General features: G+C 40.9%; 1 protein-coding gene across 3 annotated transcripts in view; it reads left to right on the top strand.

Annotated features, from left to right (window-relative positions):
* Positions 1-22,283, top strand: part of RBM33 (RNA binding motif protein 33) — a 260,560-nt gene that overhangs the window by 210,818 nt on the left and 27,459 nt on the right. Inside the window, exon 18 of one of the 3 annotated variants that reach the window (XM_077491156.1) lies at positions 16,406-16,443. The exons of the other annotated variants lie outside the window; for them this stretch is intronic. Coding sequence (XP_077347282.1) covers positions 16,406-16,443 — 38 coding nt within the window. The remainder of the gene's footprint in view (positions 1-16,405; positions 16,444-22,283) is intronic. 3 annotated transcript variants of the gene reach the window in all.

The raw sequence follows: 22,283 nt of genomic DNA, 5'->3' as shown, positions 1-22,283 counted from the left end.
ACCTTTATATACAATTTCAAGGCACATTTAAATAAATGTTTGTCACATTTAGGAATTAATCTTGTTTGTTTTTCCAAAAGGAATAATTAAAATATGAAGAATTGCACAAATAGTAAAATTATTTGAAGGGAAGGTTTTTGAAATATAATTGACATTGTCTTCTATAGATTTGCACATCCTCCTAGTTGCTAGCTGTATGTTGGTGAAAATTTTGTTTAAAGTTGCCTCCTTATGGTCATTATTATAATGCAAGTTTGACTATAATTGTAATTGGAATAGGTTAGGCAAATTGTGTACAACCAAACTGCTCAGGTCGGTCATATAAGCTGAAAGCTCTTCCTAGTAAATTGCCAGTGGGGTCCTTTGAACCGTTTGGCCTCTTTCACACGGGGCGGATCAGTAATGATCCGCCCCGTGATGATCCGCTCGCTCAGCGGGGATCGCTCCGTTGTCCCCGCTGAGCCGGCGGTGGACAGGGCGGTCTCCGCACACTGTGCAGGGACCGCCCTGTCAGATCTCCACTCTCCTCTATGGGGATCGGACGAGCACGGACCGTCTGTCCGTGTTCATCTGATCCGCTCTGCAGACGGATAGAAAAATAGGATTTTCCTCCCGTCTGCAGAATCGGACAGTAGCGGAGGCGAACGATATCGGGTGTCTGCGGATGCTCATCCACAGACACCCGCTATCCCATAGGGATGAATGTATGCCCGTATTTCATCCGCAAACGGATGGATGAAATACGGACATATCGTCCACATGTGTGAAAGGGGCCTTTACTGAAACTATATGAATAAACTTTCCATATTATGTTGCCCCACTTCTTATATATTAAAGCTCCTTGTTTTGTGTTACAATCTGTATTCATAAAAAATGTTGACACAAATCATAACCAAAGAATATATCCAGATGATTGCCGATTGCAGTAGGATTTTACTTGTGCATTGTTCTGTGTCTTACTGAATGTGTTGGAAAGAATTTACCTCTCTTCCAAGGTAAAATTACCCATAGAGCGGAGATGGTACCGTAAGTTAAAGCATTCAATTACTAACAAACATTTTTTAGTATAATGGTGACATAAACAAGGCAGTTGGGAAAATCCAGACTGGCAAACCAGTTCTTTCTAAGTATGGGGCTGACAGATATACAATAGACATTTCATATTTTTTCTGTCTAGTGAGCTTCTTTTGATGGATAAAGGTCTGCTTAATCTGTGCAGCTTTCTGGATCAGTTGTTTTCAGTTACTCACTCCTGGTGGGCCACAAGGCCCTAATTTACTGGGCTCAAAGAGCCTTATGTGTCCACTTTTGTCTGCTGGAAACTGAAGGGATGTGCAGTGTGTACTGTCTTCCCCACCCCTTATTTTTCTAGCCTAGTATCTCACAGATCTTTATCCCTGTACTTATCCTTTCCTGGCGTGTTTTTGTTGCTGCCTTTGTCTCTACTGCCTCTGAGGCACCAGTAGTAGGGTACACTTGGAGAAACCCTGGGAGGAAAGTAGCTGAGCCTCACTTCCCTGCTGCTGCACCCTCTGTCTAGGCTATACCCTTTGTTCTTTGCTGCTAGGGTCACTGTGTACCCTGCATTGGTATGGATGCTCTGTTACTTCCCTGAAAATCAAGGTAAAAAATGATTTGACTTTGGAACCACATTAATTACAGGGGCAAACCCTTCTCCCACCTCTCAAGCTGTTGAAAATTAACATTTGCTTTGCACACACAATGCAAAGCAGCACACCCTCTTTGCACCAACGATCTGTGGTTCACATTTCGGTCCTCTTACAACCAGGACTTGGTCAGAATTTAGTCTTAAGTACTCAGGGAACAGATTTTGTTCTTGTTCCTTTTTGTTCAAAAAACCTCTGGCAAAGTTTTCAGTTGTAAAAAACCTTTATTCAAGGTGTTTGTCAGTAAGGATGAGCTCCAGCGTGTTCGGGCAATGTCTCACTGCCTGTGATTAGCACAGCACTTCGCCTGACTTCCTGGCGGGCTCTACACATGTTCCATGCGAACACGCCTGAGCTCATCCCTATTTGTCAGATTAGACCACCCTTACAGCTCCCTTTACTTCTCTGGGATCTTAAAGAGGAGGTCCAGCCTCCCACGAAAAAATACTACAGCTGCTGACTTTTAATATACGGACCTGTCCATGGAGCCCACGATGTTGGCCCTCAGCTGATCTTTGGATCAGCTGTCAGTTGCAGCCGCTGCCATTCCTGGTAAGAGAAACTGGCAGTGAAGCCTTTTCAGCTTCACAGCCGCTTCCCTACTGCTCATCCACGAAGCGCGCTGTGCTTTCTAATTGGCCTAGCGGAGGAGGAGGGGGCCAAGCTTCCAAGAGACAATGCAGTCTCTGGAAGTGGGGAACGGTACCTGTCAAAAACAGGTACCCATTCCCCCCTCCCCCGAAAGGTGCCAAATGTGGCACCGAAGGGGGGGGAGACAGATAAGCGGAAGTTCCACAGGAACTAGCTTACAATATTTGTTTACCAGTGTCCTAAACTCCGGTAGGTGGCAATATAGCCAAACTGTTTCTGAATTCCTGCATTCCTCAGTGGATATGAGAGAAAAACTTTTTAGGGCTTGTCTGCCTTCACATATTTACTGGGTTATATTGGAATGCAATTGGATACATAACCAGTGATAGTAGAAATAAATGGTTAACGATAAATACTATATCCCGAGACCGATTAAGGTAACATCATACGCAAGGTAGCAGTTTTGGCCCCTAAGTTGTCAACTAACATTGACAAGCATTGCTATTTGCTTTGTCTGTATTGGCATAGCCCACCCACTCAACTACCTTCAAAGCCCCCTGGCCTTCCACTGGATTCTCCACTTCTGTCTAGGTTGCCTTGTGAATAATCTGGCTCTGTCTATGAGGCTGTGGTAATGCTGCAGTGGTTCAATATTTTTTAGGCGTTTCCTCCTGTCTTTAGGAACAAAGGTTTTGCAAGTTGTTTTACCAATGAAATTACACTTCAGATTTTCAATGCTTCATGGTACAGTGCCTTAAAGTATTCATACCACTTGACATTTTCCACATTTTCTCATGTTACAACCGAAAACCTAAATGTATTTTATTGGGATTTTAGTTGAAAGACCAACATAAAGTGGCACATAATTGTGAAGAGGAAGGAAAATGATAAATGGTTTTCAAAATTTTTTACAAATAAATATGTGAAAAGCGTGGTGTACATTTGTATTCAGCCTCAATACTTTGTAGGATCAACTTTTGTTGCAATTAAAGCTGCAAGTCTTCTTGGGGGATGTCTCTACCAGCTTTGCACATCTAGAGAGTGACATTTTTGCCCATTCTTCTTTGCAAAATAGCTCAAACTTTGTCAGATTGGATGGGAGAGCATCTGTGAGCAGAAATTTTCAAGTCTTGCCACAGATTCTCAATTGGATTTAAATCTGGACTTTGGGCCATTCTAACCTATGAATATGCTTTGATCTAAACCATTCCATTGTAGCATTTGCAGTATGTTTAGATTGTTGTCCTGCTGAAAGGTGGACCTCCATCCCAGTCTGAAGTATTTTGCTAACTCTAAGAGGTTTTTTATAAGATTGCCCTGTATTTGGCTCCATCCATCTTCTCATGAACTCTGACTATCTTCCCTGTACCTGCTGAAGAAAAGCATCCCCAAAACATGATGCTGCCACCACCATGTTTCACGGCGGGGATGGCGTGTTCAAGGTGATGTGCAGAGTTTTCCGCCACACATAGCGTTTTTGCCAGTGAGACCAATTTTGGTCTCATCTGACCAGAGTACCTACTTCCACACATTTGCTGTGTCTCCCACCTGGCCTCCCCCAAACTGCAAATGGGAGTTGTTATGGCTTTCTTTCAACAGTGGATTTCTTCTTGCCACTCGACAGAAAGAACGGTAACACCCCCAAAATTAGGGTCAGAGGGCGCTGATCACCCCTGGTATGTTATAAAGAAAAAAGAAAACGGTATCCCCAGAGTGGGGCTTTTTACCAGCAAAAATTTATCTGTATAATATAAATAATATTGACATGTAGAAAGTAGGCTAATGTTGTAAATATTTATTAATAAAAAAAGAGGATAAAAATAGGTAACCCAGTGGTCGAGGACTGAGCTCCACTCTATAGGTAAAAATGTATGGTATTACATGTATAAACAGAAATACACATATACATATGATTGTGATGCTTGAAACATAATATCAATACAATAAAAGATATATGCGTATAGATAGTAAGAGCCCTTTACGCGTTTCGACCCTCCCAGGGGTCTTCTTCAGAAGGTTACTATCTATTGTGAAAAAGGGAAAAAAAGGACAAGCATAAATATATATCAATACATGATACACTGTGTTGTGCTAAAGATATCTGCTGTAGGCAGAGTATATATCAAAACATTGTAAGATTACACAGTTAGCGATCAAATGATACACATTATAACAATAGATACCTATATTGATCACAAAGGAAATCCTCTTTAACAGACCGGACAAGATTCCGTCCACTCTCCCATAGTCTTCATGGATGTGCCGACCTTATGTAGATGGAAAATGATGGCTAGCTCTACCCAAAAGGGAGAGCAAGGAAAATGGATCCAAAAAGTAAAAAGCTTACAAGGGATCACATCCCTATTACCACCTCCAAAATATAATAATGGAGGAAGGTATGGGTATGGGTAAACAGGATTAGGAGAGATGGCAACCTACAGGGAAAGAAAGAATATGAGACATATGTATATATATATATGTATATATAGAAGGACCCTATTCAGAAACTATCACCTCTGTATAGAGAGATAGAACATACCCGCATGCAGTGTCAATAGTATACAAACGTCGGGGATACACATATGTCACAGTGAATCCTGCCATTTCAGAATGGAATATTACACTCAGTTAGAGTGTGAACAAATGCCCAGAAGAGAAACCAACGCCAAACCGAAACACCATATGCAAAAAGAATGAGAAAGGAGGAAGAACAAGGGACGAGGGAATAGGAAGAAAGAAAGGAAAGAAAAGGAAGGAAAAGTGGGGTGGATACAAACTGGTGCCAAGCAAAAACGTGCCACTCTTCCATAAAGGGCAGATTTGTGGAGTGCATGACTAATAGTAGTTCTGTGGAAAGATTCTCCCACCTGAGTTACGGATCTCTGCAGCTCCTCCAGAGTTACCATGGACCTCTGGGCTACTTCTCCAATTAATGCTCTCCTTGCCCGGCCTGTCAGTTTAAGTGGACGGACATATCTTGCTAGGTTTGCAGATGTGCCATACTCTTTCCATTTTCGGATGATGGCTTGAAAAGTGCTTCATGAAATGTTCAAAGCCTGGGATATCTTTTTTTTTTTTTTTTTTTATAACCTAACCCTGTTTTAAACTTATCCACAACTTTATCCCCAAACTGTCTGGTGTGTTCCTTGGCCTTCATTATGCTGTTTGTTCACTGAGGTTCTCTAAAAAAAAAAAAAAACACCGGGTGGCTTCACATAAGAGCTGTAAATATATATATATATACACAGAGATTAACTTACACACAGGTGGACTCTATTTACTAATTAGGTGACCTCTAAAGGCAATTGGCTCCATTAGAGTTTAGTTAGGGGTATCAGTAAAGGGGCTGAAAACAAATGCACACCACACTTTTCACATATTTATTTCTAAAATATGTTGAAACCATTTATCATTTTCCTTCCACTTCACAATTATGTGCCACTTTGTGTTGGTCTATCACATAAAATACTTTTACATTTTTCATTGTAAAATGACAAAATGTGGAAAATTTCAAGGGGTATGTATCATTTTTCAAGGAACTGTATCGTGAGTTTAATGTATAGGTAGCACTTTAGTACTACCCAGTGGTTACACATTTAATGAAAGTAACACTGTGCAGTTACATTAAAGTGGATGTAAACCCACTCTCATCCTTTCTAAACTACTGCCATAGTGTTGATCTATAAGGATTTGCATGCCTCCTGCATGTATCCTTACCTGTCAAATGTCTCCCCTCTGTCTGTTATGAGACCCAAAAAAATGCAAATTCTGTGGGTGGGTCTGATGTTCAGAGCTCAGTAGGTGGAGTTGTGATGTCAGTAGACTCCCCTATATATTATTCTGTACACTCCCCTTGTCTACATGCATTTTCTTCTCTGTATTTTTTACACTGAACTTCTGCTATGATCACCAACATCCAGTCAAAACCCAGAAAAGTCACCACATGACTTCAGCTTTCCCAATCATGCTGAGGTGTGGAGCAGCCAATCCTGGGAGGGGTGGAGAAGAAAGGAGGAGGGGATCTAAAGTACACAGTATGCCTCTCTCAGGCTTGTGCATGAGATATGTAAATCGCCTGTCACTCACAGCAAGGGGGAAGAACTGACTCCTATTTCTCTGTGTGTCAGTTTTTATCTCACTGAAAAAAAAGGACTGCTCAGAGCTGGATTAAACCTTCATGGCAAGCCTGGGCACAGATGACATGAAATCCTATACTGTACAAAGTGCCAGCCTTAATTAAACATTTTTTTTTTTTTTTTTTCGGGTTTACATCCACTTTAAGTTCTCAAATATATCTTACAGTGGATTACATACTGATTTGCCTGCTGAAATGTAACTTTTTTTATTTTATTTAAGTGATAACCTCATAACTGTTCTTGAATAGGTCTGATCATTTAAATGCGAGTTGAGTGTTACAAAAGGACAGCCTGTTATAAACATGACTGTGGAGTGATTGTTTAAGCTTTTTGTCATTACTGCAAATCACGTTGCTGAGTTCATCTGACTTGCTATCTGCCTTTCAAATTGGTAGAATGGAATCCTGAAATCTTTATTTTATTTATTTTTTTACCCCATACATATTTATTTACCATTAGGAACAAACCAGCACAAATATGGATGGCCATCTAGGTGTTTGATAGATGAAGCAGTATTTACACTCAGTGTTTTCAGCTAGTCTGAATAGACTTGCATTGAAGGGACATAGAAAATAGTCATTGTATCGTATAGTAAAGTATGAAACAGCGTGTTCCTGGGCATGAGCATGTCTTGCTGTCACAAGTGCAGATGCGAACTTACAGAAAAATTGTGTTTTTACAATTTTAAATGTTTAATGTAACCTTTTATTTAGAGAAATATATAGGCTGCTGCTGTTAAAATGCTAGTTACCTGACTGCATTTTGTCTCGTATGCATCTGCAGTCCAAACTTCTAGGTTAGTGACTAGGCCTCATGCATTTCTCAGCTTCTCTGGATGCTTTTTCCCCTGGCAGGAGAAAAACTGCCTAAAAGATGTGTATTGCACACACATTTATGGGCATTATTGCATTCTCTTGGGCAGAATATTATATATTCTGGCAATTAGAAAGCATAAACGAGCCTAAACACGTCTAGTGTTTATGCACGTGCCTCTTTTTTTTTTTTCTGCCCTAAAGCTCTCTGCCTGTAAACGCTTATATATGCATGCACATGCAGGAAAAAAAATATGTTTAAGCCCAGTGTGCATGGGGCCTTAAAGTGATAGTAAACTCTGCTTTTTAGATTGCACCTAGAGGTAAGCCAATAATTAGTAGTAAGGTTTACCTGTAGGTACAGTGAATATCTTTTAACCACTTGAGATCCACGCTATAGCCAAATGACGGCTACAGCGCGGATCTCCTTTTCCGGGACTACGTCGTCCCGTGCACGAGCGGCCTGCGCGCCCCCTCAGGGGGCGCGCTCTGTGATCGGCGAGTCTACGAGACTCGCCTGATCACCGACCCGTGCAAGGGGTCGATCCCGACCCCTTATCACATGATCAGCTGTCAGCCAATGACAGCTGATCATGTGATATAACGGAGCCGGCAATCGGCTATTATTCCTCCTCGCGCTGTCAGAAAAAGCCGATCACCAGCGGCCGTGATCGGGACATCAGTCCCGATCATGGCCAGCCCTGCTAGTGCCCACCTGCCCCCTGCCAGTGCCACATTAAAAAAAGTAAGTGCCACCCAGCAGTGCCCATAGTGCCACCCAGCAGTGCCCACAGTGCCACCCAGCAGTGCCACCCAGCAGTGCCCACAGTGCCACCCAGCAGTGCCCACAATCTGCCTCAACAAAGGTGCTGTACCCCAGTGCCACATATCCGTGCCCATCAGTGTCATCTACCAGTGCCCATCAGTCCCATCTATCAGTGGTACCTATCAGTGCCCATCCGTGCCACCCATCTGTGCCACCCATCCATGCCACCTTATCTGTGCCCATCTTTGCCCATCAGTGCCGCCTTATCTGTGCTCATCGGTGACGTTTTATCTGTGCCTATTAGTGCCGCCTTAACTATGCCTATCAGTGCCCACCAGTGCAGCCTATCAGTGCCCACCAATGCAGCCCATCAGTGCCCACCAGTGCAGCCTATCAGTGCCGCCTCATCAGCGCACTTCAATGAAGGAGAAAAATGACCCGTTTGCAAAATTTTATAACAAACTATTAAACATGATTTTTTTTTTTTTTGCAGCTTTTTTTGTTTGTTTAGCAAAAAATAAAACTCCCAGCTGTAATTAAATACCACCAAAATAAAGCTCTATTTGTGGGAAAAAAATTATAAAAATTTCATTTGGGTACAGTGTTGTATGCCCGCGCAATTGTCATTCAAAGTGCATCAGCGCTGAAAGCTGAAAATTGGTCTGGGACTGAGGGGGGTTTAAGTGCCCAGTAAGCAAGTGGTTAAATGTGCACCGTTTAGGAGATATTCAGATGTGTAGCAGCTGGTGATGTCAACAGTGCACTCGAGTTTGCCATCCACTGAGAGTGCTGTGCCACGACCGTGACTGCTGCACACAAGCACGATTGACATGCCATTGTAGCTCAGCCCTTTAATTGGCCAGAGCCTACTAACCTGTAAGGAAGACCTGGTGAAGGTTTCATCCCAGTCAGTGGTGAAAGCGTGCCGCTAGAGGGATCCATTTTATAGGTAAGTAGTCCGTCATAATGTGCTTGTATATGTCCTGGTCTTGTACATGTGTAAAGTTATAATAGCCTCCTGTACTCCTCATGGATCATTGTGCGCAAATACCTCCTTCGGAACAAACCTAACATACGCTCATATAATGCCATCATAGTTCTATGTATCCAGGTTCAGTAAAGCCAATGAGCACAAAATAGTAGGTGGAAATGATACTCTCTTCACTCCAAGGATTGACAGGCTGCTTATTGAAGAAATAGTAGATCTTTCACTTACTCATGGATACTGAGGCAGGGGTGAATAGAACAAGGTGCACTGATGTATAACCCCAATTTCACAAGTTGGGACACTGTGTAAAACACAATGCAATGACTTTCAAATCTCATAAAACCTGTATTTTATTCACTATAGAAAATAGAAACATATCAAATGTTAAACAGAGAAAATGTGCCATTTAGGGGACGAAAAAGGGTAATTTAGAAATTGATAGCACAAGTACAATCCCATTTCCAAAAAAGTTGGGACAGGGCCATGTTTATCTTGGTGTATTTCCTCTTTTAATAAAATGTCTAAAACTGGGGAAACCTATTGCTTGAGTTTTGGGTAAAGAATGTTCCATTCTTGCCTGAGCGTATGCTGCTTTAAAACCTTGAATACAGGTGCATCAAAAAAATTAGAATATCATCAAAAAGTTAATTTATTTCAGTAATTCAAAAAGTGAAACTCATATATTATATAGATTAATTACACACAGAGTGATATATTTCAAGTATTTCTTTCTTTTCATTTTGCTGATTATGGCTTACGGCAAGTGAAAACCCAAAATTCAGTATCGCAGAAAATTTAGAATGTTACTTAAGACCAATAAAAAAAAAAGGATTTTTAATACAGAAATGTTGGCTTATTGAAAAGTATGTGCAGTATAGTATGCACTTCATACTTGGTCGGGGATCCTTTTGTTTGAAATACTGCACCAATGCGGCGTGGCATGGAGGCGATCAGCCTGTGGCACTGCTGAGGTGTTATGGAAGCCCAGGTTGCTTTGATAGTGGCCTTCAGCTCGTCTGCATTGTTGGGTCTGTTGTTTTTCATCTTCCTTTTGGCAATACCCCACAGATTTTCTATGGGGTTTAGGTCAGGCAAGTTTGCTGGCCAATCGAGCACAGTGATACCATGATCATTAAACCGGGTATTGATACTTTTGGCATTGTGTGCAGGTGTCGAGCCCTGTTGGAAAATTAAATTCGCATCTCCTTAAAGCTGGTCAGCAGAGGGAAGCATGGAGTGCTCTAGAATTTCCTAGCAGGGGGCTGTGCTGACTTTTGACTTGATAAAACAGTGGACCAACACCAGCTGATGAGATGGCTTCTCAAATCATCATGACTGTGGAAACGTAACATTGGACCTCATGCAACTTGAATTCTGTGTCTCTCCACTCTTCCTCCAGACTCAGGGGCCTTGATTTCCAAATGAAATGCAAAATTTAACTTTCGTCTGAAAAGAGTACTTTGGACCACTGAGCAAGAGTCCAGTCCTTTTTCTCCTTAGCACAGGTAAGATGCTTCTGACATTGTCTCTGGTTCAGAAGTGACTTGACACAAGGAATGCGACAGTTGTAGCCCATGTTCTGAATACGTCTGTGTGTGGTGGCTCTTGAAGCACTGTCGCCAGCTGTAGTCCACTCTTGTGAATCTCCCCCAAATTCTTGAATGGCCTTTGCTTCACGATCCTTTCAAGGCTGCGGTTATCTCTGTTGCTTGTACACCTTTTGCTACTACACTTTTTCCTTCCACTCAACTCTACATTAATATGCTTGGATACAGCACTCTGTGAACAGCCAGCTTCTTTAGCAATTACTTTTTGCCACTTACCCTCCTTGTGGAGGGTGTCAATGACTGTCTTGTACTGTCAGCACGACTGTCAAGTCAGCAGTCTTCCCCATGGTTGTGTAACCTACTGAACCAGATTGAGAGACCATTTAAAGGCTCAGGAAATCTTTACACGTGTTTTGAGTTGATTAGCTGATTAGAGTGTGACACACTGTGGGGGTCGTTTACTATAGCGCTGTGCGCTAATTAGCACTCAAATTACCACAATCATGGTAATTAGCACCCAAACGGAATGCACAATAGTGCTGGGGAAAAAATACTCCCAAAATCAAATTTACTATAGCGCCCAAACAGATAGTGCCCAAACCCTTACTCTTGCTAGGACCTACATGGAAATAATGTTTATTATTAATATGCAATATTCAAAAGTTTGCGCAGCGCTTTACAACATGAGGGCGGACAGTACAGATACAATTCAATACAGGAGGAATCAGAGGGCCCTGCTTGTCAGAGCTTACAATCTAGGAAATGGTACTGAAATAGTTGTATGGAAAAGTATTTGCCCCCTTCCTGATTTTTTATTTTTTTTTGCATATTTCTCACACTTAAATGATTCAGATCATCAAACAAATTTTAATATTACACAAAGATAACCGAAGTAAATCCAAGATGCAGTTTTTAAATTTTTATTACATTTATTAAGGGAAAAAAGCTGTTCAAACCCGCCTGGCACTGTGTGAAAAAGTAATTGCCCCCTCCCATGCAGAATCATGAATGAATTGGGATTAAGCACAATTTTTTGGAAAGCTGAGTTAAATTTCACTTGCCCCACCCAGGCCGGATTACTGCCAGACCTGTTGAATCAAGAAATCACATAAATAGAAGCTGTCTGACAAAGTGAAGCACACTAACAGATCACAAAAAGCCACACATTATGCCACAATCTAAAAAAATCAAGAAAAGATTAGAAACAAAGGAATGTACAGGTATTGGTCTAGAAAGGGTTTCACAGCCATTTCTCTTTGGAACTTCAGTGAGCCACGGGGAGAGCCATTATCCACAAATGCAGATAACTTGTCACAGTGGTGAACTTTCCCAGGAGTGGTCAGCCTAGAAAAATCACTTCAAGAGCATGACGACGACTCATACAGGAGGCCATAAAAGAACCCAGAACAACATCTAAAGAACTGCAGGCCTCACTTGCCTCAGGTAAGGTCAGTCTTCGTTATTCAAAAATAAGAAAGAGACTGGGCAAAAATGGCATCCATGGAAGAGTTCCAAGGCTAAAGCTACGGCTGACCAAAAAGAACACAAAGGCTCATCTCACATTTACCAAGAAACATCTTGATTATCCCCAAGACTTTTAGGCAAATATTCTGTGGTCTGATGAGACAAAAATTCTATTTTTTGAAAGGTATGCATCCCGTTACATCTGGCATAAAACTAATACAGCATTTCATAACAAGAACATCATACCAACAGTCGGACTTGGTGGTGGTAGTGTGATGGTCTAGGGTTGCTTTGCAGCTTCAGGACCTGGATGCCATAATTGATGGAACCATGAATTCTGAGCTCTACCAGAAAATCCTAAAGGAGAATGTCTGGCCATCAGATGCTGTATCATGACCTTACACAGGCCATTCGTACTGGAAAACACTCCAATGTAGCTGAATTAAAACAATTCTGTAAAGAGTGAGCCAAAATTGCTCCACAGCAATGTGAAAGACTCATTGCCAGTTATCGCACATGCTTGATTGCAGTTGTTGCTGCCAAGGGTAGTGCAACCAGTTATTAGGTTTAAGGGGCAATTTCTTTTTCACATAAAGCCAGGCAGGTTTGGATACCTTTTGTTTGTTTTTACTCTGGTTATTTTTGTGTAATATTTGTTTGATGATCTGAGTCATTTAAGTGTGACAAATATGCAAAAAAAATCAGAAAGGGGCAAATACTTTTTCACACAACTGTATGTGGTATATTGTTTAAAGATAATCTGCTTTTAAACTGTGTTATATTCACTGAAATATCTTTAAAAGCCTGAGAAGAGATAAATTCCCCATTTCTTTACAACTAGGTGCCAGTACAACTGAGTCAAGGAAATATGTAAAAACAGTGTAGCACTGTAAACCATCATAAAAGCAACATATTATACAGTGCATAAAAACATATAAACATAAAATGCTTGTATATAAGAAAACTGCAAAGCCTAGTGGCTGTAGCCAGTGATAAGTAGAATCACCAATGTAATGAGTTCATAAAGGCAAATAGTCCAAATAAGGATTTTTGATTCACTCTTAGAAAAATACTTTTGGTGGTGAGATGAAATAAAAATGATTGATGTAATACCAGGGCTAGTGTATCTTCCACCCAGGGAATATAGATGAATACTCTTACCAGACGTGGTGGACTCACGTGCCAGTGGCAGTGTGTCAATCAAACTTATGGCGAGCAGAGCCTGGAACTCCAATTCTGTACTCTGGAACTCCCACAGGACAGGATGGAACTGGAACCCGGTTGTGAAACAAAGCACTCTCATCCAAACCTCGCTGACCACAGTAACTTCTCTCTTCCGGATCCACAGACAAGCAGCAAGAACAGATCCTGAACCCCCCCCCAATGCGAATCAATACCCATTCACAAAAAAAAGTAGTATAGTGCAAATAAGACAATAGCCAGTTTTTGACAAATCTTTTAATAAAAACATCTTCTTCTTTCCCCGCCTTTTCCTCTGGTCGTCTTCCTCCGGTCTTCTCTTTCCCCTGCTTCTTCCTCCGGTCTTCTCCTTCTTCCTCCACCATTACCGCCAACGACCTGCTGAAGATGCAAAAAAGACCCTCCTCCGACGCTGCAGCCTGCCGATCTGTCCGTTCAAATGGTGCACATTTCATATATAACTATGGGCCGTAGCCCCCGGATGGTGTCATCTGGAGACCCTGCCCCCTTGTGACATTACGGGCCCCTCGTGTCCCGGCAGTTAAGTCACAAAGGGCGGGATCTCTGGATGATGTCATCCGCAGCATCAGAGGAGGTTCTGTTTTTACATTTTCAACGGGGCGGACGAAGAAGATGACCGGAGGAAGAAGCAGACGTTTTTAATAAAGGACTTGTCAAAATCTGGCTATTGTCTTTTGTAACACTACACTACTTTTTTGGTGAATGGGTGGGGGAATGATGTACCCCATACTCATTCACATGGGGGACAGGATCTGATGGCCTCCTTGTGAAAGGGGGCTTCCAGTTTCCGATAAGCCCCCCGCTCGCAGACCCCAACAACCACCAGCCAGGATTGTCAGAATGAGGCCTTCGTCGTCTTAAAGATGGGGACAAGGTGATTTGGGTGGGACCCCAGAGCACCCTCCCCATGTTGAGGGCACGTGGCCTTATACAACTCAGGAGGGGGGGCATGATTGCTTGTCCCCATACTCCCCTTTCCTTACCTCCAGGCTGCATGCTCGAATAAGTGTCTGGTATGAATTTTGGGGGGGCCCCATGCCATTTTTTTCTTTATTTTATTTTGGCGCAGGGTTCTGCTTAAAATGTACTGAGGGGGGACCCCACGCCATTTTTTTTCTATTGATTTTTTCATTTATATTGCCACAAGCCAGAAATGCATTCCATCCGTGAGCACAAATGCGCCACTTTACAGGCAGACTAAGAGGGGACCCCCCGGCACGATATGTAAAGGAATATTTCATTTTTATTTCACTTAAAGCATCATTAAAATCCCTGCTCCTGAAAAAACAATCATTTTGAAAACTTACTTTTTTTTGCATTGATACATGTCCCCTAGGGCAGTACCTGGGTCCCCATACACTTTTTATGGCCAATAATTTACATACAAGCCTTCAATGTGGACTTTTGCAGGTTCGAGCCCCATTGACTTCAACAATTCCTATACATGCTATGTGACAGGCATGTTTGCCGACAATAGCGCGCTTTCCATTTGCATGTCCGCCCAGTCGAAGTCTTAATTGACTTTAATTGGGCAATATTAAATGTACATACTTCCTGGGAATCTTCATAAATGACCCCCTATGAGTCTATAATAATGAACTTTTTCACAATATTCTAATTTTCCGAGATACAGAATTTTGGGTTTTCACTAGCTGTACACCATAATCATCTAAATTAAAATGATTAAAATACATCACTCTGTGTGTAATCTCTATAAATGAGTCATTTTTTAAATTAAATTACAGAATTAAATCAACTTTTTGATCAAATTTTTTGATATACACCTGTATATCTTTCAGCATTGATGGTACGCATTAACGTATCCCCATAACTTCACAGATGCATGCTTTTGAATTAAGTACTGATACCAAGACAGAAAGTCCCCTCTGTTCTTTGGTATGGAGAATGCAGCCCCCATGTTTCCCAAAAAGAATGTCAAATTTAAATTCATCTGACCTCAAACCAGTTTTCCATTTTGCAACAGACCATTTTAAATGAGCTTTGGCCCAGAGAAGACAGTCCTGTTTCTGGATCATGTTCAGATATGGCTTTGTCTTTGGACGATAAACCTTTACCTTGCATTTTTGGATGGCATGTCGATCTGTGTTCCAAGATTGATTTTTGAACATATTTCTGAGTCCAGTAATGTCCATCACAGAATGAATCTAAACTTTAAGGGGCCCTTTCACACTGATCGGTTTTTGGTGCACTTTTGGTGTTTAAAAAAGTAGAACAAAAATCCATGAAAAATGTATTCCTTTAAATCCAATGGAACTCTATACACCAATGGTGCCAGTACGTTTTTAAAAATCCTGCATGCTGCATCTTTGGTGCATGCTTGATAAATTCACCTTCTCATTGAAGTGAATGGAAAAAATGCACCCTGTTTTTTTGAGTCACATGTCCAAGTGTCACAGGTCCATGATGAGAGTTGGGAATCCAGAAGACGCACCAAAACTGCATTAAAAATGTGTAAAAAATGCATAATGCTTTTTTAAGCACACCGATGTGAAAGGGTTCTAAGTGTTAAAAGTGCACTTGTCGATTTGTTATGTCAGTTGTCAAATGGAGTTAAAAAAGAGCAACAGTTATGTTAAGGAATGTAGTTAAGTCTTTTAGGAATGTTGGTGAAGTGATCCAGTATCTGGCCACTTCTAAAGTCAGATGTTGGAGCTGCTCATAGAAAGGAAGACAAATTCTGCCATTAGTGTCTTTTTTTTTTTTATGTTAGTAGTTGAAGTTGGATTTAGTAATATCAAGCTTATGTTTTTTGTTGTATGATTTGGCCTGCGATTTTGGATGGCACACAGTTATTGTTCTATGGCAGGGGTCTCCAAATGTTTCAGTACGAGGAAGGCATTGTATATTTTGCAGATAACCTTTTTCGAGTCCTGCCCTAAATCCTAGTCCCTAATAAATGAGACTCCCCATCAGAGTCCCCCACTACATTAGGGGCCACCTTACATCAGAGCCCCCATTATCTCAGTCTATATTAAGACACCCCCCCATCCTTTATATTAGGGTCCCTCCTTCCTTACACCACAAGGACCATAGGCAGCCTCTGCTGACCTTAATCCTGAGTTAGTGCACATTGAAGATACACCACTGACCCTAGCTGTGGCCTGGATAAAATCTTTTAAATTTGGAGACCCCTGTTCTAATAAAATGTATGAGTTTGCCTGCCCTAATAATTTCATCTGTGTGTTTTCATAGCATGTATTTTTGGAACACCAAAGAGAGATTACTGTAACGTAAGTTTCCCCACAATTGCACATACGAATGTGTTTTAGATCTGACTTTATTTGTGAAAAAACTGCAAAGTAGTTTTACAGGTGAAGTAAATTGAGGACCACGGCACCTTGACTGTACAGAGGTGCAACTTGCACAGAATTTCAGTAATTATTTTATAAGAGATAAACCACTATTTATAACTTGTGCCCATCGGCCATAGGGAGAGACAGACATGGCACATCATTTTTATATTTTGTAGTTTAAATTGTCTTGGATGCTGAAATTGGCAGCCTCAATTTCTACATTGGGAAATGGTTACTTTAAAGGAATTTTTCAGAAAATTCAAAGTTTGATAGGGTTCACTCAAATAACCTGCAAGTTTACAAGTGAATGGCTTTTGGGCACACAGGTCCATCATTAGACTGTGTTGTAAAATGTGCCTATTAGCCCTTGTACACACGGTCGGACATTCCGATGGACAATGTCCGATAGGACCGTGTTGTCGGATAATCCGACAGTGTGTGGGCTCCATCGGACTGTTTCCATCTGAGTATCCGACGGACCAAGTTTTCCAGCTAGGCTATAAAATTTTCCGACAACATGATCCGATTGTGTGTAGAGAATTCTGATCAGACAAAGTGCCACGCATGCTCAGATCAAATTCTTAGATTAAAGCTATTGGCTACTAGCCTGAACGTAGCCCCGTCCTAACGAAGTAACGTCATCAAGTTAGGTACGATCGGATTTTCTGACAACTTTGTCTGACTGTGTGTATGCAACAGTTTCGGACAAAATCCGTCGGACAAAATCCGACGGATTTGGTTGTCGGAATGTCCGACCGTGTGTACAAGGGCTTAGAGAGCACTTTCCTACTGCTTTCCATGGAAATCTGTAATTTTGCTGTGAAAATGGATATGTGTTAAAGACTTTATCTAAATCTTGTTCTGCTATTTTAGTCCTGCTCACAATTTATTGCCCAGAACCTGGAAAGCAGCAGTTCAAAGTTTTATATGCCAATCATGAAAAACTACTTTGCATTTATTCTACAAGGTACTTGATAAATGGATAACTAATGTTGTGTTTAAGTCATTCCCCTAGGCTTCTCCTTTGTTGCAGCTAAAATCCTCACCTGGTGACACTTTGAAGTATGATGGATTATGTAATCAAAGCCATGTCTATTAAAGGGGAACTCAAGCCTTCCCTTTAATCTTGCACAGGTGCACAGGCTTCTCACTGTACTGGAATTGCTTACTCGGATTTTACCACACAGAGTTTTTCATGTGTATTAGAAGCTGCAGCAAGTCAGATAAAGCCTGACTCATTCCTGGTTGGAGGACATCCAGCTTTATCTAGCGCTTTCCTCTCTGACCTGACTATCCCTGGCCTCCCACTTTTTTTCCTTGGATTTCGGTTCTGCCAATCATAGAGGCTCATCTCCACATGTGGGAATGCCCATTCCTCCAGACTGATGTTTACTTTTCAATGCACTTTGATATTTGCATAATTCTTCCTTCACACACATGAGGTATTGCCATGAGCAACAATTCTAGCTCAATACCTCCTCTGTAACTCTAAAATGGTAACCTGTAAAAAATTTTAAAGCGTCGCCTATGGGACTTTTTAAGTAACAAAGTTTGTCTCCATTCCACAAGTGTGTGCCATTTTAAAGCGTGACGTTGGGCATCTATTTACTCAGAGTAACATCTTTCACATTATACAAAAAAATTGGGCAAATTTTACTGTGTTTTTTTTTTTTCCCCAAAAAAAGCATTTAAAAAAATTGCTGCGCAAATACCACATGAAAAAGTTGCAACGACCGCTATTTTTTCCCCTAGGGTCTCTGCTAAAAAATATATATAATATTTGGGGTTTCTGAGTAATTTTTTTAGAAAAAAATATTTACATGTAGGAGCGAAGTGCCAGAATTGGCCTGGATGGGAGGTGGTTAAAAATCTCCATAGGCGAAGCTTTAAGAATGTATTACAGGTTACTTGTTTAGAGTTACAGAGGAGGTCTTGCACTAGAATTATTGCTCTCGCCCCAATGATCATGGCGTTAACTCACGTGTTGTTTGAACACCGTTTACATATGTGGGCATGACTTTAGTATGCGCTTGCTTCTGCGTGCACGCTCGGAGCCAAGGGATGCTTTAGAATTTTTTTTTATTATTTGTTACTTTTTATTTTTACACTGTCCCTTTAATTTTTTATTTTTTTGGATAATTTTTATTCCTATTGCATGGAATGTACACAGCAATTTTTATAGAAATAAACATGACAGGTCCTCTTTATTGAGAGGTCTGGGGTCAAAGACACCGGGTCTCCCATTTACCCTTTTAAAAGCAAAAAAGAAATAAAAAAATGTCGGTTTTATCTGCCCAAGAGGCAGAAGTGACATCAGATGTCATATTGGTCCTCCAAGGGCATAGAGCCGAATGGGAGGCTATCTTGCCCTCACTTGGCTTCCTGCCTAGCTATCAGCCGCACTGGATCAGTTCCTGGCTTACCTCCTGCCACCTATATAGGTGATCTTGCAGCATATCCATCGCTGGGACCATTTCTATCTAAAAGCCTGACTGAAAAATAGATACCAGGGTTATGGCTGCTAGCTGCGGCCTTGTGTGTAGCAGTTAATTTTAATTGTAGTTCCAGTTGTCTTTAAATATTCCATCTATTTTAATGAATTCCATCACTTTAATCTGTCTACTTACCACTTGCACTTTTTGCACATCTTTTACACATTTTGTAAAAGTTCTGGTATAAACTCGTTATGGATGTGCTAATAATGATATCCTTGAAGCCCTTGCTGTAAAGGAACCAAAAGTCCCACGTCAGATATTTTTTTCCATATGTCTTAATTTTTTTATTCACTTCTAAATTGCATTATACATTTTGCAATATTTAAGTCGCCATTGGCCATGATACAGTACTTAACCTTAAAATGCCTGTATGGATGACTTGCAGCTTTGATGTGCTGGAGTTACATAATCCACCATCTTAGTTTGGTTATGTCAGTTGAGTTTCTCTGCAGCATTTGAGATCAGAGTTGTTTAGCTAATTTCAGGAAGGTAAGTTGATTTTTTCAAATGTTCTTGTAAGTTTTAGTTTGGGCACTTTTTTATTAAAGAATGAATACAAATATCAGTCACACGCACAAAGCTAGTTGGCATGTAATTGCTAGATATTGAATACATTGACATCTTACCTGATGGGGTGAAGGAGGAGACCAGAGCAATACGAGCCTGTGCTCCTTCACACTAGCCGTAAGTTTGTAGAGTCAGGCGTTATTTAAGTACTTAATCTTCTTAGAATTAATTGCAAGGAAATGTCAAATGAGTTGGATGGAAATTACCCTGATATTAATATGTTTGGATTGATAGGCATCAAGCGTATCCTGATTAAATTGTTACAAATTAGTTGCCTCATAAAGGAGTAAGAGGGACTGCAGTCTTATGAGACTTGGAATACTCAGAAGCCAGAAAACCGGTCAATAGATTGCATTGTTCCTAATAAATACAAATATTTAAAAACATTTTTTTGAAAATGTCATGGTCCAAGATTTTTTTTTTCCCTAAATACATATGCTGTAAAATGAATTCTAAACACAGTTTAACAAACCCATGGGGAATTACCACATAAATTAAAGCCCTAATGATGGTTGGACCTTCTCCTCTCCAGGTCTAGGCTGCCATTGTATGAAGTATAGCAGAGGTATGTCTGCTTCTGCGATTCATTGAACACCTCTGTCTTCATGCCATTCAAATGCATGATTGCTGCTTAATTAGTGGTTGATGCAAGTGGATGGGACCTATTTGCATTCCACTCTGTTCTGTAGTGCCAGTGAATACTGTGCACATGCTGGCATTGGTATTCGGTCAACTGAGGAAGCCGCATTGTGAAGCTCAGTGCCTCTTGCTTTGGAAGGAGTCTTGTGCAGCTGGGACTTTGTCTAATACCTGTGTATACAAGCACTAAAAGTGCCTTCTAGTGATTAGGTGAAATACTGGATTCTGAATTCTGCAACCATTTACCATTGTGGTTCTAACTCATTTTACCTTTCCTTGTTTAATTCTCCTACTACCATTTCCATTCTTGGACGTCAGGCTACAATGCAATGGCAATTTTGTTTTCAGTAGCGGTCTAGGTATGTGGTAATGCTACATCAAAGGCACATTAACAGATTTTTTTTTCTCTAGTGAAGGTAAGGTTCTTGACTTAAAATACACACTTCTGAAATATTTTTTTTACAAAGTATCCTTGGTAGACTGACAAAGAAGGAGCAGGCTAAAATATTATGCAATTGATCAATCAGAACATGAGGGCTCAATCTGTTTATGGCTCCCCGCACTAAGCTATTCTATAATCATTTTTTATAATCGTTTTTTCAGTTGTTGGATCTATTGGATAGTAAAAAAAAGCTAACCAAACAGCACAGAAGCTGCAGTCACTCAGACCATGGCTTACATGCTGCTACGTTCCGGTAATTGGACAATGACAAAATATTGAGGAAAGTGAGGTTTATACAGAAGAAGATTTTGAGAAACAAGCTAAAGCTTCTTGCCATATGCTTTCTTCAGTGAGCTCACTTTTGATGCAGTATATACTAGCCTTTGTCTAACAGCACTGAAATCTCCTCAATCTAAGGCCCGGTTCACACTGGTGCGACATGCGCTCCTACTTTGAGAGCATGTCGCATGACATGTAAAAATCAATGTTTCCCTATGAGAGCTTTCTTAACTGGTCCAACTTTGGAAAAGGTTCCTGCACTACTTTGATCTGACTTCTGTCATATTTCAGCCCATAGAATTGAATGGAAGTTGCATCCAAGTCGAATCGTCATCTTAATTGATATGATTGGGACCTGACATTACAGGAAGATTACACAGGCATTCCCTGAAGCTGCTTCTCAATTGCACCACTTTTATGTTGGAGCAGTGTGCACCTGGCCTAAAGCTGGCCATAGACTGTTCGAAACTCAGCCAGTTCAGAACCGACCAAGATTCAAACGCTGCATGGGAAGGCAGAATGTACCCAAGTTGATCAATCAACTTGGGTGCAAGCCTGCTAGATTTTGCATGTGATTATTAGTAATGGCTGTCAAAGCTGCCAGCAATAATTGCTGTGTTTTCAAGACAGGGATGGCTTCTTGCTGCATTTATTATTTTATTTTTTATTTTGCATTCTCCCTAAAATTCTTTTCCTGGAGTATATTGAGTAACACAGGAAGTTTTAAATCTTCAGGCTATACTGTTGCCTATTACAGACGAACAGATGCAGCACACTAAGCAGGGGAACCTCCTTTAATTCTAATATAGAGTCCACAGATAGATGCTCTGGCTTTGATGTCCTCCAGACATGTGAGCAACAGAATCTAGGAAGAAAGCCGCAACTTCAAATCCGTAGGAAAAGTTTATTGGTTACGTATTAAAAGAGTTTACAAAGGGGGTAACGCGTTTCGGCAAACCACCTTGGTCACAGCACAACAGTTAAAATGAGATACAAAGTATCTATAGTGTGCATAAAGCTCCACCTACCCAGCAATCAGTGAAACTATCGTGCTAATTGAAAATGCAAGATTGCTTACCAATCAAGCAATCTTGCATTTTCAATTAGCATGATAGTTTCACTGCTTGTTGGGTAGGTGGCGCTTTCTGAACATTATATATACTTTGTATCTCATTTTAACTTTTATGCTGTGACCAAGGCAGTTTGCCGAAACATGTTGGCCCCTTTGTATACTCTTAACATGTAACCAATAAACTTTTCGTATGTGTTTCCCAGCGAGTTCCCGACTCTTACTGGATCCAATACTGTTGCCTATTTGGAGGATTGGTCGCTGATTAACAAAACCTGTTGACTAG

The sequence above is a fragment of the Lithobates pipiens genome, unplaced genomic scaffold, assembly GCF_037356315.1.
Source record: "Lithobates pipiens isolate NorthernLeopardFrog02 unplaced genomic scaffold, aLitPip1_a1.2 Scaffold_19, whole genome shotgun sequence".
NCBI classification, from domain to species: domain Eukaryota; kingdom Metazoa; phylum Chordata; class Amphibia; order Anura; family Ranidae; genus Lithobates; species Lithobates pipiens.
This window is presented reverse-complemented; position numbering and strand designations above follow the sequence as displayed.